Below are 19,778 nucleotides of genomic sequence, written 5' to 3'. Positions count from 1 at the left end.
CCACAATAACTAATTTCAAGATCAATCTAATTTACTCTAAGTTGAACCTCATATACTACTTCCAAAGGCATGATACAAAAAAATGACACGTTAATTCTAACTACTATAGAATTATATAGCATGGTAATCATTTGAACTTTATCAAATGTCCAAACCAAAATTCCTAAACATAGAAGTCTATTTCCTACCGTAGATAAAAGATTCTTTAAAAAATACCATAAGGTAGGATATAATCAACTACAAGTAAAATCAAAATTTCCAACCATCCTACATTATACATATATGTTAACTTTCTTAAATCAAATCAGAAACCAACTTTTAACAAAAAACACAACTTAAAGTCAGAAAATAACCTAAATACTAATATTTATCTGTTAACTCAAAGTGTGGTCGTTGAAAATAACTAATTAGATATATATTTTTTTAATTTCTAAAAGTCAGAGGCTTCTTGGTAATGTACAACTTCAGTTGGTCATGGGATAGCTTCCTTAACTTGACCCATTTTGATGTGGTATGAATAAAGTCCTCAAAAATTGACTAGAAATAAGAAGTCTCAGGGCGCCTGGGAGGCACAGCGGTTAAGCGTCTGCCTTCGACTCAGGGCGTGATCCCGACATTGTGGGATCGAGCCCCACGTCAGGCTTCTCTGCTGGGAGCCTGCTTCTTCCTCTCCCACTCCCCCTGCTTGTGTTCCCTCTCTCGCTGGCTGTCTCTATCTCTGTCAAATAAATAAATAAAATCTTAAAAAAAAAAAAGAAAGAAAGAAATAAGAAGTCTCTACCTTCCTTAGTAGGCATGTATATGACCCTATGATTTCTATGTGATCTGTTCAGACTGTCCCAGTAAATGACAATGATCTTTCTGGTCTTAACTTGTTTTGACTACTGTTCATTAGTCTCATTTGGCTTTTTAAAATTCTTGTGCCTTCTATAACCAGGAGTTGCATGTATTCCAGAATTTGTTTAACTAAGGAAATTATTCCCTCTTAGAATTCTAGTGTTTGCTCTCAGTGGCATTTTAATTTTGCTTCTTTTCCATTTTAATACTACTGTTTATACTATGCCATACCCTCTATTTAATACTTGATCTTAGACTCTTATCTTCAACAATTACTCTTTACATTTAACAATTCAAATTCTATTAGCTGACTGTGTAGCAACACAGAGCTTTATGCTTACTGCCTCACTGGCACTAAAATGGGTGTCTAATAATGAAACTTTGTTTTAAACACATATTCTCTCTAACCAGAAATGTAGAATGTGGCATACCCTTGCTTTTGCAACATGCTCAATATGAGATTTCAGTTGGTGGATGACATGAATCAGAAACACTTAATCCTGACCTTACTTTAGTATTAACAAGGACGGGAATGAGACCCAGATTCTAGATTAAATTTCTAATTAAGTCCTAATGACATTCTTCAACAAAAATTTTAGTAAATAGAAGTAAAAAACCAAAATATTTAGCTTTTAAAACAGAATACTGACATGTTACTTAAAACACAGTAATCATTTCATCTGGGCTTGAGAAAAGAACGGAAGGCTTCAGGGAGACCCTTACCATGGAGATAAAGGAGTTAAAAAACAGAAATGAAAAATGCAATAACTGGGATTGGAAACAGGCTTGATGCAATGAACACAAGGCTGGAAGAATCAGAGGAACAAATAAGTGATACAGACAACAGAAAAATGGAAAATAATGAAGCTCAACAAAAGAGAGAATTATGGAACACGATAATAGACTTAGGGAACTCAGTGACTCCATCAAACATAATAACATTGGTATCATAGGAGTCCCAGAAGAAGAAGAGAGACAAAAGGAGGCAGAAAATTTATTTGAAGAAATAACAGGTGAAAAATTTCCTAATCTGGAGAAGGAAACAGATATCCAGATTCAGGAGGCACAGAGAACTCCCACCAAAATCAACAAAAGTGGGCCAACACCAAGACATATTGTAATTACATTTGCAAAATATAGTGATAAAGAAAAAAATCTTAAAAAGAGCAAAACAAAAGTCCCTAACTTACAAGGGAAGACCCACAAGACTAGCTGCAGATTTCTCAACAGACACTTGGCAAGCCAGAAGGGAGTAGCATGATATACTCAAAGTGCTGAAGAGGAAACATCTGCAGCCAAGAATACTCTATCCAGCAAAGCTGTCATTCAGAATAGAAGGAAAGATAAATATTTTCCCAGATAAACAAAAACTAAACAAGTTTGTGACCACTAAACCAGCCATGCAAGGAATATTAAAGGGGACTCTTGGAGTGCAAAGGAAAGACCAAAAGTGACCAAAAAAGGAACAAAGAAAATCTCCAGAAACAATGACAAAACAAGTAATAAAATGGCACTAAATACATAGCTATCAATATTACTCTGAATGTAAATGGACTAAATGCTTCAATCAAAAGACAGGGTATCAGAATGGATAAAAAACCAAGACCCATTTATATGCTGCCTATGAGAGACTCATTTTAGACCTAAAGACACCTGCACACTGAAAGTGAGGGGATGGAGAAAGATTTATCACACAAATAGATGTCAAAAGAAAGCCAGAGTAGTGATACTTGTATTAGACAAACTACTTCAAAACTAAGACTGTAACAAGTGATGAAGAAGGGCACTGTATTATAATAAAAGGGACAATCAAACAAGAAGATCTAATAATTATAAATATTTATGCACCCAACATGGGAGCACCCAAATATATAAAATAATAACAAACATAAAGGAAATAAGAGATAATAATACAACTACAGTAGGGGACTTTAACACACCACTTACATCATCTGAACAGAAAATGAAGAAACAATGGCTTTGAATGACACACTGGGGGACGCCTGGGTGGCATCTGCCTTTGGCTCAGGTCATGATCCCAGGGTCCTGGGATCAAGTCCTGCATTGGGCTCCTTGTTCAGCAGGGAGCCTGCTTCTCCCTCTGCCTGCCACTCCCTCTGCTTGTGCTCTTGCACTCTCTTCTCTCTTTTACAAATAAATAAATTAAATCTTTAAAAAAAAGTTAATGACACACTGGACCAGATGGACTTAATAACAGATATATTCAGAACATTCTATCCTAAAACAGCAGAAAACACATTGTTTTCAAGGGCACATGGGGCAGTCTCCAGAACAGATCACGTTCTAAATCACAGATCAGGCCTCAACAAGTACAAAAAAGATTGAGATCATGCCATGTACATTTTCTGACCAAAACACTATGAAAAATGAAGTCAACCACAAGAAAAAATTTGGAAAGACCACAAATACATGGAGGTTAAACAACATCCTACTACTAAATAATGAATGGGGCAACCAGGAAATCAAAGAAGAAATTAAAAAATACACGGAGACAAGTGAAAATGAAAACACAGTAGTCCAAAACCTTTGGAATGCAGCAAAAGCAGTCCTAACAGGCAAATACATAGCAATACAGACCTACCTCATAAAGCAAGAAAAATCTCAAATAAACAACCTAACTTTACACCTAAAGGAGTTAGAGAAAGAAGAAAAAAGGAAGCCTAAAGTCAGCATGAAGGAAGGAAAGAATAAAGATTAGCACAGAAATAAATGACATAGAAACTAAAAAAACCCAAAGAAAACCCCCAAAATAGACCACAATAGAACAGATCAATGAAAACAGGAGCTGATTCTTTGAAAAAATTAATTGATAACTCCCTGGCCAGACTTACCAAAAAGAAAAGGACCCAAAGAAATAAAATCACAAATGAGGAGAAATAGCAACTGACACCACATAAACATGATTATAAGAGAATATTATGAAAACCTATATGCCAACAAATTGGACAACCTGGAAGAAATGGATAATTCCTAGAAACATATAAACTCCCAAAACTGAAGCAGGAAGAAATAGAAAACTTGAACAGATTAATAACCAGCAAAGAAATTGAATCAGTAATCAATCGGTAATTCCTATCAAAATAACAACAGCATTTTTCGCAAAGCTAGAAAAAACAATCCTAAAATGTGTATGGAACCACAAAAAAACCATGAATAGCCAAAGCAAACTTCAACAAGGAAAGAATATTCACTACTTTCTTGACTTCAAAGAGACCATCTTTCTCTTGGTTTGCCTCCTGCTTCACTGGCTATTTCTTCTCCATTTCCTTTGCTGGTTCTCCCATATCTCCCTGACTCTTAAAGTTTGGAATGCCCGTGGCTTACCTCTCAGACCTCTATTTTTCTCTCTTACTTTCCACTCTTCCTAGTGAACTTACCCAGTTTTGTGGCTTCAAACTGCCTTCTAAGTGCCAACGACTCCTAACTTTATATCTACAGCTCAAATCTTTCTCCTTATAACTCCAGACTTGCATAACCAACTGTCTATATGTCAAATCCACTTGAATATTTAACAGACACCTTAAATTTAGCATGACCAAAACCAAATTTCTGATTTTCCCCCAACCAGACCTGCTTCTATACCAGGCTTCTCCATCTCAGTAGTAGCAACTGCAATTAGACAAGAATTTAGTTAATTACTGAGGCCAAAAGCTTTAGAATTATCCTCAACTTCTTCCCCCTCCCATCCCACATTCAAACAATCAGTAAAATTCTGTCAGCTCTTTGTTCCAATTCAATCTAGAATTTCACCAGATCCACTCCACATTCTATACCACAATTATCTCACTAAGTAATTAATGAATACATACAGACAGTCCTCAACACAATAATCATTCTGAAATTTAAGTCAAATCATGTACCTCTTCAGTTTAACCCAACATGGATCCCCAACTTACTTATATGTAATAGCCAAAGTCCATGACTCTGATCTCATCTCATGTTACTGTCCCCCTGGTTCACCCTGCTTCAGCCATACTAGCTGCCTCACTATTCCTCCAACATCATGCAAGCTCTTGCCTCAAGACCTTAGCATTTACTGTCTGCCCAACTTGTCAACATGACTCATGCCCTTACTTCCTTCAGAGGCCTTTTCTGACCACCTGACATTTATATTTACTTATTTGGTTGTTTCCAATTATTTCCCCCCTACTAAAATATGAGTTTCATGAGGCCAGGGGGTTTTGGTTTTTTTATACCAGCCAATTCCCAGTGCTTAAAATTTAGCAGGCACCAAATAAATTTCTGTTGAATTAACAACAAAACTGATGAGTGTATAGAGCCAGGTTACAACTCTGAGTAACCTATTTACTTTGTCCTGGTCCCTCATGTCTGGCTAGTCAGCAAAATACTGATTGGCTCCGGTCTGAAAATTACACATTAAGAACCAAAAATTTGTCTCTGTCAATTTATCTCTGTCAAATTTCTGGTCCCCTGAAAGTCTTTCAAGAAAGTTAAGATTCAATGTAATGTAAAGAACTTGTTCCAATCAGTGTCTCTGCTTGGGTAGGATAAAATTTCTTCTGGCATTCCTTCCAATTTAACACTGCCAGGTAGAGAAACACAGGTTAAAACAATTTTCTGGATCCTTTCAAATTCTATCTTGACACAGAATCTTCTTGATTATCTGTGCTTCTTTATTTTCCCATCCTTGCCCATACAGTTAAGTGCTCTGGTTATTCATACTGCCTAATTAAGTCTGAAATTAAACTGCATGAAATTATAAATGAAAATTTTATGAGGGATCATATGCAAGCTAGATTACATAATCTAAAATTTAAACTACTGCTATTAAATTTCTGTATTCTTTTGAAAGGCCTTAATTTTCCATGAGTAACTGGAAAGCATCTTCAAGATCTTTGGACAGGTTATGTATTACAAGCCTCTCTAGGGGCCCTTGGGTGGCCTCAGTAGGTTAAGCATCTGCCTGCCTTCGGCTCAAGTCATGATCCTGGGGTCCTGCTCAGCGGAGAGTGTGCTTCTCCCTCTCCCTCTGCCCCTCCCTGTGCGCTCTCTCTTTATTTATCTCTCAGATAAATAAATAAAATCTTTTAAAAAAACTCTCCCTAGCTACAGAGCTTAATCATGATAAATTCTAAAAAGTATTCTCAATATTAAAGGCATTCTTAAAAAGTCATCAGAGTTATATTTTCACAAATGATTTTTACACATATTGTATCACCATTCACTCTGAAAATGAGGTATTTTTTGTCTCCATGAGAAGGAAATGGCACCAGGTGAAGATAATAAACATCACACAATTGTTTACATGTAAGAATCTTAAGCGTGAAATTCTTACACTTTCTAACTCTTACAAAAATGAAATTGTTAAAATCATGGTACTGGGGCAAAAGCAATTTTATATTCCACTCTTTTTCATTGAATGTAAATTTCCATTTAGTGTTAAATGCAATATTTCATACAAATTTATGATAACCTATAGGGGGGAAATGTACATTTCATATCTAGTCATGAATGACACATCATATTCATATCCTGTCTAGAAATGACAATTGTTGGTAAACCTTAATTTTTTTTTTACCCACATAACTATTCAAAGCATTTTTTGAAGGGCTCCATCTGATCTTGTGAAATTCTAAGTCTTTCACCCCATAATCCTTAAATCATGAAATGCCATCTTCTCCTTGGCAGTAGGTTTCAGATAGAGACAGGCTATCTACCCTCACCACTCCCAAGGTAGGAGTAAAGAGCAACAGACGGACTTTACAAGTTAGCCTCAAGCTAAAAAAAAAAGGAAAGGAAAAGAAATGAAAGGAAAACAAAAAGAAGGAAAACAATCTTGTGCTACTGGTTGGGCTTCTCTTCCTGGAGCACCCCAAGTGCCTCCAACGCCCAGAAAATTTAATAGCTCCTTCTCTTCTAATTCCAGGACCAACTCGGTGGAGGCTTCAAGATCCTCCAGATTTCAAAACTGTGATACGAACCCCTATCCAACAGGCTAAAAAGTCCAAAGTATGGTGCAAGAACAACTTCTGCAACACAGACGCCGACCAAAACGCATTCCTCTCTTCCGGGAAAGGAAGAGGCAAGAAAGCAACTAAAATAATAAGTGTAACCGCTTAGGTGAAAATTTGGGGGAGCCATGCCTATGCTTTCCACATTCAGGGGGCAGGAAATGAAAGGTGTAAAAGGTCTACCCATACTACTCTTCCTTCTTCCTCCAACACAGCTGCGTGGAAGGATCTCCCCCAGAATGGCAGAAGTAAGAGAAGGTCTCACCACCCCAGGCTGGTCGCACCGTCCAACCTGTCACTGAGACCGGAACTTGAGAAGAGGAGCACGGCGGTGAGGGCCGGGGGGGGGGGGGGGGCGACAAATTCTGCGGCTGGGGTTACTAAGAGACCCTGGTGGGCCCAGGTGAGGAGGGTAGCCAGAGCCCGGGATGACCAAGTGCTGGCCGGGGTGTCCGGCTCCCTCGGAGGAAACAGGGTCAAAGCCCGCCCCACCCCCTCCTTTTTGCCCCGACCTGCACGTTTTTGCCCCGGAGTCGCCGAAATAGGCGCAGCCTTCAGGCGGGCCGGCGGCCCCGCTTACCTGCTGCACCCCGAGGAACTGGTAGAAGTTGAGCTGCACCTCCTCCACCAAGTCAAATAACTCCAGGTCTCCGCTCTCCCAGCCGTGTGCCGGCCCTACGGCCGCCAGTAGCAGCAGCAGCAACAGCAGTGGCCGCGGCGGCGGAAACCGCACTAGCCGACGCCAGCGGCGCCGAGGCAGCCGGGCCAGCCGGGAGCAGGTAGCCGTCATCGCGCTGGGCTTGGAAAGGTCACCCGCCACGCTGTGCCGTTGGCCGAGACCGGGGACGTGGCGGGCGGCGCGGGCTGCGGGGACAGTGTCTGTCAGTCAGAAGCACGGGCAGCCGCCCCGGAGGCGCCCGTCCGGCGGCCCGCCCCAGCGGCAGGGCAGGGGCGGCAGGAGCGGGCGAACGCACCGGCGGGTGGGCGGGCAGGGCCGCAGCCGGCTCTACCTTCCGCAGACCCTCAACCCCAGGCCTACAAACAGCTGTGAAGCCAGCGCCGGGCGCTGAGGTTGCAGAGGGGGAGAGGCTTCCCCTCGCCTCAGCCTATCCCAGGCCTCGCTTCCGGTGACATCACGTCTCCTAGCAACCGCGGGGTGGTGGGCGGGGCCGGAAGTAGGGAAGGCGGGCGCCCCAGATCCGGGCTTTGGAGAAATGCGTTCTTGTTGCTCTTGCGCGTTGAAAGGCTATACATTTTTTCACACATTTTAAGGCACATGGAATCACGCGTGTACCTGGAACATCTCAAGTATATTTCCCCGGAAGCTTCTACCATCTTACTCTCCTCCCCCCATATTGAAAACAAGAGCATATCTTAAGACTGATTTGATTATGGCCTCTGTTACCTACATTTCATTATACTGTCAGCATAAAGATACAGGAGGAATTGAACCCACGGCCTGAAAGGGGGCATATCTAGTGAGTGGTCTATAGTGTCCTTTATAACAAAGGGGAAGCAGAAATGGAATTCAGACCAACACAAAAGGTAGACTTCTAAATTAGATTTATAGGCATAATACCATAAAATAGGCAGCTTGGTAGAATGAATAATGATGACTCAATCATGGTCTTAAGGGAAGTGCATTTTACCCACCTTAGCCTATTTCTAATTGGGGTTCCTTTCCCAATTGAGATGTTTTTAAAAGGCATAAAGGCTTAAAACCTCCTAGCTCTACATTGCTTCTGTTCAGTATCTTTTAATTTTTTCCTCTACCACCATTGCTTTCTCTTGCGTAAACTTCATTTTCTTCTTAGGCTTCTCATACTTCTCCCTGACTCCCTACTCTTGTCGAGGAAGTAGAAGGGAACATACGCTTATATAACTCAGGGTGCTCACCCAGTTTGGAAAATTTTACATTATACTTTTCCCATCTTGGACCTGGCTAGTTAAGCTCAATAGGAGAATGATAAAACTATTTTCACTCTTAGAGTAAGTATATTCTATAATTGATAAAGGTTAGAAAAACAGTATCTAGGAAGAATCTTAAGAAATCCTTTATTTATATAGAACTTAAAAATATTTTTTTCTTTCTTTTCTTCCATTCTTTCCCCCTTTCCTTCCTTCCTTCCTCCCTTCCTTCCTTCCTTCCTTCCTTCCTTCCTTCCTTCCTTCCTTCCTTTTTAAAGATTTTATTTATTTGACAGAGAGACAGCCAGCGAGAGAGGGAACACAAGCAGGGGGAGTGGGAGAGGAAGAAGCAGGCTCCCAGCGGAGGAGCCCAATGTGGGGCTCAATCCCAGAACGCCGGGATCACGCCCTGAGCCGAAGGCAGACGCTTAATGACTAAGCCACCCAGGCGCCCCTAAAAAAATATTTTTAAATAGTCATAAATGAATGCAAGAATATCTTGCTTTACAGTGTATATGCTTGAATGCATCACGTTTTAATTTGATCCCAAGGCTTATCTTTCAAAGATACAAGAGCAGGGGTGTCTTCATCTGCTAGGGCTGCTACACCAAAATACTGTAGACTAAGTAGATTAAACAACATTATTGCCCACAGTTCTGGAAGCTGGGAAGTCTGAAATCTGGGTGCCAGCCTGGTAGGGTTCTGATGAGAGCCCTCTTCCTGGTTGCAGACAGCTGCCTTCTTCCTGTACACTTACAAGGCAGGATTGGGGGAAACAAGAGGAAGAGGGGGAGAGAGAGAAAGTGAAAGAGGTCTATGGAGATCTGTGTTTCTCTTATAAGGGCACTATTTCCACAGTGGGAGCTACACCGTCATGACCTCATCTAAACCTAATTATCTCCCATAGGCCCCATCTCCCAATACTATCACATTGGGGATTAGGGGTTCAACACATGAATTTTGGGGGAAAACATTTAGTCCATAGCAAGGCGTATCACCTTTTCTGTGTACCCCCAGTACCAAGCACAATGCATAGCACATGCTAGCATTCAATTAGGGAACTCAACACTGTGAAAATCTCCCACCATTTCTCCCAGTACAATTTTTTTTAGCTTGCTTTTTGGCATGTCATTTTTCTTAAGGTAAAAGTCATCTTCCCCAAATCTCTTATCTAGTTTAGTGTTTATTCAATGAGTAAAACATCTAAATAAGATGAAAGTAATCATCTTAAGTGTTACTTTTACATATTATCCCAACATTCATCTTTTCTCCTAATTTGATCATTGGATTAAGTGCAATATAACATTTGAGACTGAAGTACCATATTGCCACAAATCTAGAACTCTTGCCCTGATCTTTTAGCAGCCAGTCTAGTTCTTGAGCTCTTCCCTTATGTTGTCCAAGAACCCCAGGGACTTACTCCAACTACAGAGAATGAGTTTTCTTTCCTCAGCCAAGCTGAAACAGTCTATTCAGTACAGTACTGTTAATGCTTCTTACCACCCTAGGGTACTGCTCTTGAAGCTTCGTCCTGCTCAGTTCCAATGACACTTGTCCACACTGAAGTTCTGGTCCAGGTCTCTGCAAAGACCACAGTGATATTCATATTTAGATTTTGAGTTTGGCATCTTCACACGTCTCCAAAGGACAATGCAACTGAATAAATCTTTTTGCTGAGGCCTGGACCAAATGAGCAGATAACTGCCAGCTATTTTCTTCTCTGAAGATATTTATTGACTCTGAGCATGGGCTGTTGAAGTTTGGCCTGGGCAGAGGGAGTTTACACAGGAAAAGAGACTAGTGAAACATTTAATGTTTAGTCATATGAGTTGTATAATGGATTAGAAATGGAGATGAGGGGCGCCTGGGTGGCACAGCAGTTAAGCGTCTGCCTTCAGCTCAGGGCGTGATCCTGGCCTTACGGGATTGAGTCCCACATCAGGCTCTTCCGCTATGAGCCTGCTTCTTCTTCTCCCACTCCCCCTGCTTGTGTTCCCTCTCTCGCTGGCTGTCTCTCTCTGTCGAATAAATAAATAAAATCTTAAAAAAAAAAAAAGAAATGGAGATGAGCCCCAAACATTACATCCAAAATTTCCCACAGGACATTTGCTGAATTCTGGGATAGTGCAAGAGGCTGAGGGACTGGCCTGATAGGGAGAGCACAATCTCCCCACATTCTACCAATGTACATAAAACAGACTCTGTTTAGAAGGACGAGGGGTTCCTGGGTGGCTCAGTAGGTTAAGCATCTGCCTTTGGCTCAGGTCATGATCCCAGGGTCCTGGGATCCAGCCCTGCATCATGCTCCCTGCTCTGCAGGGAGCCTGCTTCTCCCTCTCCCTCTGCTGCTCTCCCTGCTTGTGCTCTCTCTCTCTCTCTCTCTCTCAAATAAGTAAATAAAATCCGGAAAAAAAAAATAGAAGGAGGAGCCTGCCTCAAATACACAGGCAGTCTTCCCCTTCAAGACATTTCCAATATTTCTGAAGTTGTGTGCGTAGGAGGCTAAAGATCTTAAGTTTAAAACCTCTCAAAGGCAGAACTGAATCTCTAGAACAAGAGAAGATAGAAACTTTCCAGGCTCCCTATCAAAAGCCCAGAGGAATCCAACCAAGGAACAGAGAGAAACCAAAAGTGGAATCCTACTACTGCAGCCCAATCTCAACCCAGCTCAATCCCTGACCCTCACCCTATTTGCCTATTTTCAATTCAAGAGGAAAAAACAGCATCTATAGCATATATAGGTTTTTAATATAAAAATGTGGCATATGATAAAAAAATTATGAGACTTGAGAACAGCAGGAAAATTTGACCAGTAATCATTCCAGTTTTAGTATATGTGCTTCTGAAGTGAGCACCTGATCAGTAATCAAGAGAAAAAAAAATAGATAATAGAAGAGCCATAGATAAGCCAGATATTGGAATCCAAATAAGGACTATAAAATATTTTTTTTAAAAGATTGTATTTATTTACTTGAGAGAGAGAGCAAGCAAGGAACAGCATGAGTGGAGGTGGGGAGGAGGAAGGAGAGGGAGAAGTAGAATCTCTGCTAGCAGGGGGCCAGACATGGGCTTGATCCCAGGACCCCAGGATCATGACCTGAGCCGAAGGCAGTCACTTAACTGCCTGGGCCACCCAGGAGCCCCAGACTATAAAGTAACTATTATAAAAAAGAAGAAAAGATGGAAAAATGGATTAAAAGATGCATAATTTTAACAGAGAACTGAAATTGTCAAAAAAATCAACAGAAAATCTCAAATTGGAAAATATAATATTTGAAATCAAGAACTCAGTGGATGGGTTTAAAAGCAGACTGGATATAGCAGAACAAAAGATTAGTAAATTTGAGGACAGAAAAAATACACAAACTGAAGCATAGAGAGGAAAAAAAAAAAGAAGGGACAGAACAGAGCTTGAAAGGTATGTGGTCACAGTGAATAAATCTAGCATAAATGTACTGAAGTCCTAGAAAAAGAGCAAGGAGAGAGAATGAGGCAGATGCAATATTTGTAGACATACTAGCCAAGCACTTTACAAAACTAGAAAGACATAGAACCACAGACGAAAAAATTAACTCAAAATAGATCAGACCTAAATGTAAGAGCTAAAACTATAAAACTCTTACAAGAAAAAACAGAAGTAAATCTGGGTGACCTTAGGTTAGCCAATTGCTCCTTAGATATGACACCATAAGCATGTGACAAAAGAAAAAAGAGATAAATTGGACTACACAGAAATTTGAAACCTTTATGTCACAGACAATACCATCAAGAAAGCAAAAAGACAACTAAGAGAATGGGAGAAAATATTTGCAAATCATATACCAAATATGGGACTTACATCCAGAATATAGAAAGAATTCTTACAACTCAATAACTTTTTTTTTAATGGGCAAAGGATTTGAAATAGACATTTCTCCAAAGAATATGTATAATGGCCAATAAGTACATGCAAAGAGGCTCAACATTGTTAGCCACTAGGAAAAATGCAAATCAAAACTCAAAAGAGATACTGCTTTACACACATTGGGATGGCTAGTCAAATAGACAATGAAGAGTGCTGGCGAAGATGTGGAGAAATTGGAACTTTCTTCTATTCCTGGTGGGAGTGCAAAAGGCTGCAGCCTTTGGGGAAACAGTTTGGCAGTTCCTCAAAAAACTATAGAGTTACTACATGACCCAAATCCACTCCTAGGTATATACACAAGAACAATGAAGAAAGTTTTGCCACACAAAAACTTGTCCACAAATGCTCATAGCAGCATTATTCATAATAACCAAAAAGTTAGAAACAACCCAAATATCCGTCAACTGATGAATGAACAAACAAATGTGGTCTATCCATACAATGGCATATTATTCAACAATAGAACAAAATGAAGTATGATACATGCTATAATCTGAACGAGCCTTGCAAACATTATGCAAAGTGAAAGAAGCCAGTCACAAAAGAGCACATATTGCGTGATTCCATTTATATGAAATGTCCAGAATAGGCAAACTTACAAAGACAGAAAGTAGATTAGTGGTTACTTAGGACTGGAGGTGGGGGAGGTTGGGGCTTGACTATGAATGGGTATGAAATTTCTCTTAGGGGGCACGAAAATGTTCTAAAATTAGATTGTGGTTGATTAACTCTGTGAAGATACTAAAAAACGTTGACTTGAATACTTTGGGTGAATTACGTCTCAATAAGGCTATTTAAAAAGAAAAAAAAAAAAGAAACAATCCTACAGATGCAATAAGGTCAGCAAACCTCAGAAGGATAAATGAAAAAACAAAAAACAAACAAAAAAAGCAAGCCATACCTTAGTATACCATAGTCAAACTGTAGAAAAGCTTGTGGGATATAGTGAAGGCAGTAAATTTAAAGAACATTTGTAGCCTTAAATGTCTTAGGAAGACAGAAAATTCGTGAATTGAATGTTCAACATAAGGGGATACATAAATAACCACAAAGTAAACCCAGAGTGAGGGTCTCAATGACACCTGATTGTTTTCAACACGGCACTTATGCAAGTGAGTGGGGTGCATATTAGTTCATATATGAATAAATTTTTTAAAAATTTCATTAATTTGTAGGTTCTGGTATTGACAAGGCTCATGATGTGACCATGGTGGTGTGTGGCTAAGATGTCTTTGTGTGTGTGTGTGTGTGTGTGTGTGTGTATGCATGTGTGTGACTAGATGTCTTAAAAGAATAGGCCATTGGCAATGAGGAAAGCAGAGAGGATGTAGGTTGTTGGATGGGTCTTCCACAGGTTATGTGATGATCTTGTCATACATGAACTTGAACATCATAATGACCCGACTTTCTGGGAGGGATTGTAAAAGAGCTCTGGTAATTTCATAGACCAGTAGGACTCGAAGAGGTTTAAAGAAGCCATCTGGTAGTCTATTCCTCACTTTGGGCAAGATCAGACTTAACTATACCAACAGAATTGAATATAATATTTATTATTGTTTTGATAAGTATTCTTACCACATATTTTTAAAATTTTATTTATTTGTCAGAGAGAGAGAGCACGCACAAGTAGGGGGAGCAGTAGGCAGAGGGAGAAGCAGGCTCTCTGCTGAGCAAGAAGCCCGATGTGGGACTCCATCCCAGGACCCTGGCATCATGACCTGAGCCAAAGGCAGACACTCAACTGATCGAAGTACCCAGGTGTCCCTTGAATATAATACTTCTTACGGTAAAAAATCCAAACCTCTCTTAAAATTGCCATTTAGTGGTCAGGCCTATTCATCCTATGATTTAGAAATGTCTGGCTCTCATTAAACCTTGAAATTTTCTCTTTGCTCCACTGCAATTGTCTCTCAAATACAGGACTTGAAGTTCTAAGATATCATTGTTCTTTAATGGAACATTATCACTCAGTAATTTTATTTATACAAACACTATTCACAAACTTATATTGAACTGACAAAGTTTAGGAAAATATTGTTTGGGGGAAGCACTCCTCTGGAAAGTAGTTCCTTTTTTTATTGCAGTATTGAATTTTAATCATTTGTAAGGTCCTCATAAATACAGGTTTTCTTCATGTTGTGAATAATAAATATATTTCTAGGGGCGCCTGGGTGGCACAGCAGTTAAGCGTCTGCCTTCGGCTCAGGGCGTGATCCCGGCGTTATGGGATCAAGCCCCACGTCAGGCTCCTCAGCTATGAGCCTGCTTCTTCCTCTCCCACTCCCCCTGCTTGTGTTCCCTCTCTCGCTGGCTGTCTCTATCTCTGTCAAATAAATAAATAAAATCTTAAAATAAATAAATAAATAAATAAATAAATAAATAAATAAATAAATAAATTTCTAACTTGTTGATACATGGTTTTCTTTTCTCTGAATAACATACTATTTACTTGAATAATCTCCTAGTGTATAAGAGCAGATTCTAGAGCCAGACTAAATAAATTTGAATCCTACCTCTACCACCTGGATCTCCTGTTGGGTGATCCCTATCCTTCAGTTTCCTGACATGTAAAATTAAGATAATAATACTTCCAAAATCACAAGGTCCTTGTGGGAATTCAGGGAGATAATTAGTGCCTGGCATATAGTAATTGCAATTTAAATGTTACTATTATTTTATGAGAAGTCTCCATCTACCTCATATTAAAGCTTCCAAAATAAATCTTATCTATTCTTAAATGTTTAAATGTTATCTTTAGGGGCGCCTGGGTGGCTCAGTTGGTTGAGTGCCTGACTCTTGGATTCGGTCATGATCTCGGGGTTGTGAGATGGAGCCCCGCGTTGAGCTCTGCACTCAGCGCTGAGTCTGCTTGTCCCTCTCTGTCTCCCTCTGCTCCTCCCCTCACGCACTCTCCCTCTCTTTCAAATAAATAAATAAATAAATAAATAAATAAATAAATAAATAAAATCTTTGAAAAGTGTTATCTCTAAGTCATTTGTTACTAAACTTAGGCGGTGATTGCCCACTTCACCAGAAATTTATCCCATCACCGGCTTGCCCAAGATGGTGGGAGACAAGACTGTCTTTACAAAATAATGACTGGTTCTCAAAGCCAGTTTAATTTTTTTGTTCCAACTCTGTAAAACATTATTCATGATTTTGGGGCTAAATCCGGCTTAAGGTTGTACAATAGATACCTAATTAAATGCATGTAACTCTATTGAACAAAAGGCAGGGGAAATATTCACATTCAATGATTTAGTCACTAAATAGTCACTGGTCATTGTCTTACCCTGAAGTAGCCCTGTGTTTTCAGATAATGAGGTTTTCCGCTTTACACAGACTTCAATGTGTCACAACACAATCCATGTTAAAATTTCTTTCTTCTCTCACCTTCTACAATTTGAAGATTATCACTGATTTTTTCAAAGGTTTCTAATAACTCACTTGAATCACTTTTTACAATTCGAAAACGAGTTTTTCTCCTTTTTCCTTTAGCCAACAAGGAGGAAATAAATTCTCTCCTACTGACTCCTCAATTCAGCTGGGGCACAGCAATCATTGTATTTTCCTCATATACAAAGGCTCTAATTAGTGTGCAAAAGAAAATTTTAACAGACCCCTTCATCATCTACTCTTTCAGGCTGAACAGCCTGGTTTTGGCATTCTGCCACGGAGTCCTAATATTGTTTGTGATGCCAAATTGGAATACAAAGGAAAAAACAGTACAAAGTTGCTGTAAACCTCAGTCAACAGGCCACAGCTAAGGCATGAGTTTACTCATAGAAATTCCATGCCTCATAAATGCCTATTATTTAATTGATGAAGAGGAGGCAGAATTTTAAAATAATAGTGAATTAGCAATATGTTCAACTTGGAAACAAATAGAGATAGATTAAGGAAAACTTAGCTCCCAACGGAAATTGAAATTCTTTTACCACGCCTATGGCCCAGCTTCATCTCTCCCTACTTCCAATATATTATTCTCTATTATTTTTGCTCACCACAGAAAGATTCTTAGTGCCAAGACCCCATAATTAGACTCGTTTTAACTTTCAAAAACTTGAATAATAAGAATTTCACCACCAGGGGGCAAAGAACAGTTTTACAGGCAAAGGTTATTTTTAACATTCTAAAGAAATTACCTGCGAGAACATAATTTTTGTTGTTAGGATTTCAGTAACTTCAAATTAAGAGATACAGATTCTAACTGAAATCTATAAATTTAGGAAGAATCATGTTTGTAAAAGAGAAAATTGTAAGAGTTGCCAATAACCAGATGCCCATTCATCTACTATCATTTTTTTATGGCAGAAATTTCTGCCTCCCCTTTCCCTCTCCTCTCATAACTTGCACATGAGGAAGAGAAATAAAAATTGAACTTTTGAAATACTGATCTAACCTTGTCTATGCTGGCCTTCAAACTGTGTTTAGCTCATGCTATTTTTTTATTTTCTTTTAAGTTTTTGTTTATTTATTTGAGAGACAGAGAGTGTGTGTGCACAAGCTGGGGGTGGGAGTGGATGCAGAGGAGAAGGAGAAGCAGGCTCCTCTCTGAGCAGGGAGCCCGAGGTGGGGCTCAATCCCAGGACCCTGGGATCAACCTGAGTCGAAGGCAGGCTTTTAACCAACTGAGCCCCCCAGGTGCCCTAGCACATGCTATCTTTTAACCAATGTTCCCTAAGCGTGTAGTTCAGCTCTGCTTTTTTGTTAACTTAGTGTGATTAAATGTACTCAGGTCTTTACCTCCATCTGAAATCGAATTTATTGACTCTTATTTTAATACTTTGCCATTTGTTAATTTTATAACTGTGAAATGATATTAATAATTGATAAGCACATCAATTCACAAATGATCTCTTTTGAGAACTTGGTATCACTGCACTTACTTGGTGAAGTATCAGAGCTGTAGGTAACTAATAGATAATAACAAAATTATCGATACAGTAAATTATTGGTAAGAGGTGAAAAATATGGCCCAATATGCATAAATCCTGTGTTCTGAAGTTTCAAGATATTTGACTATTTCTAACTTGTAACTTGGTAAAAGTTCTGGTACTGGAAGCCAAACTGAGAGTTTTGAAATCAAGGTATCTCTGGTATAGGAAAAAAAACCCACATTTTATTTCTCTTGGCTTGTTTTCTCTGCCCTCTTCCTGCTCCTAAGTACCTGCTGAGACCACATTTCCCTGAATCAATTATAATGATGCCACTATTTCAAATTAGGCCTGGAATGGAATGAAGACACCACAGTGGTCTGGCAAGATCTGCTACTTCCCCTTCCCTCAACTGCTCACCCTATGCCTGGTCATTATCTGCACTGTCAGCCCTTACCCCCAGGGCTGTCTCCAGGGGGTACGGAATTGGACCAGACACCACCGGGGGTTCACTTAAAGAACATTTTTGTCCAGATGGAACCATATTGAAATAAATACTGAAAGCAAACTGAAGGAGAAAGAGAAGTTGCAAAAAGTCCGCATTAAGGGTCTATTTAGAGACACACTAAAGAATATTCTGTGACCCTGCCCTTCTATATTAGTGATCAAGGGAAATTTGGAGATTAAGTGTTCTTTTTAACTGTTGTTGATTTGCTTTTTTATTTTTAACTTGCTTTAGTGTGAATTGACAAAATCAGCTCCTTCTTTCTCACTAACTGTCCTCCAACTGTGCCCAGCGACTAACTGCTCAAAGGCTAAGGTTTTCACTCTGATACATTACAACCTGTGTTAGACACCTTGGTGCATCTCTTCAAATCCTTTCCAACTCACACTAACCTCAGCCAAGTGACCAGTCTCACACTGGCTTCCACCAGCCTCCCACGGTTGTGTTCTGACAGCACCTGGCCTTGGGCCAAATTTTCTTACCTTTTTTTTTGTAATGGCAAGTGTTTGTCCATAGTATGCTATCTAGCACTTCCTAAAAATATTTTAAAACACATAGAGAATCTTTTACCTTATTAAAGGTAAAAGCAATGCCTTAACAATGACCGAGAAAGGAGCTCATACTACAAAAGAAGCATGGAGATGGGTGTTTGGAAATCTTCCCATCATTATGTGAATATGATTTTTTCTTTTGCCAAAAACTACTTGTATTGCTAATTCAAATTATCTTATCCAAATCCTTAACAACTCATTTTAAATCTTCCAAATGAAAATTTTCAGTGGACTTAAAATCCATTTGTTAAAAATATGAAAACCCCTCACTTTTCAATTTATTTGCAAGAACGATTATTTTGACATCAGCAAGGACAGAAAATTGCTAATCTGAATTTTTGTAAAAACCTTTGCATAATCACTGAATGGAACTGCAAAACAAGTTATGACTTAGTAGCAGAACCAACTACATATTTCATTGGGATCTACGTCTCTTTGTGAGGAATACGCTCACCTATGATATCCATTAAAACTAAGCATCTAAATAAATTGAAATTAGAATCAGACCTTCTTTTTTTTTTTAAGATTTTATTTATTTATGTGACAGAGAGACAGCCAGCGAGAGAGGGAACACAGCAGGGGAGTGGGAGAGGAAGAAGCAGGCTCCCAGCGGAGGAGCCCGTTGTGGGGCTCGATCCCGGTACGCCGGGATCACTCCCTGAGCCGAAGGCAGACGCTTAACGACTGCGCTACCCAGGCGCCCCCCAGACTTCATTTTATCGCAAAATGTTAAACCAGGTTTCAACACATTGTTGTACATTGTATTTCTCCCAATGAGTAGATAGTGATAATATTCTTCATTTTGGGTGAAAAACTTGATATAATAAATATTTCATGATACAATAATTTGAAGGTTGATAAGATTAGTTTACTGAAATGTTTTCTCCATTACTTGATTTTCTTTCAAGATATTTATTTATTTATTTATTTATTTATTTATTTATTCATTCATTTTTGATTGAAAAGTCTCATGGCTTCCCATGATGCTTAGAACACATTTCTGGTTTTTAAAGTCCTCCATAATCTGGCCCCTGCCTAAGTGCAGCCTCACCTCCTACCATCATCCTCCCTCTCACCACATGGGTCTTCCTTCAGAGAACACCAAGTTCATGCCATTGTAGGGCCTTTGCTCTCTCCTTGCTCTTCTTCCAGATCTTCACATGGCTGGTTTCTTCCCTCCATTCAGTCCTGCACTGAAGTTCG

General features: G+C 39.5%; 1 protein-coding gene across 2 annotated transcripts in view; it reads right to left on the bottom strand.

The window, feature by feature from the left end:
* DNAJC1 (DnaJ heat shock protein family (Hsp40) member C1) overlaps nt 1-7,904 on the bottom strand; it is a 208,207-nt gene extending 200,303 nt beyond the window's left edge. Inside the window, exon 1 of one of the 2 annotated variants that reach the window (XM_045787267.2) lies at nt 7,411-7,904. In XM_045787267.2, the coding sequence (XP_045643223.1) occupies nt 7,411-7,620 (210 nt within the window). In that variant the 5' untranslated portion in view covers nt 7,621-7,904. The remainder of the gene's footprint in view (nt 1-7,410) is intronic. The other variant, XM_045787258.2, reaches the window with a different exon arrangement.
* Nucleotides 7,905-19,778: the final 11,874 nt, after the last annotated feature.

This window comes from Ursus americanus, chromosome 31, assembly GCF_024610735.1.
Source record: "Ursus americanus isolate L20-20 chromosome 31, mUrsAme1.1.p, whole genome shotgun sequence".
Taxonomy (NCBI): domain Eukaryota; kingdom Metazoa; phylum Chordata; class Mammalia; order Carnivora; family Ursidae; genus Ursus; species Ursus americanus.
This window is presented reverse-complemented; position numbering and strand designations above follow the sequence as displayed.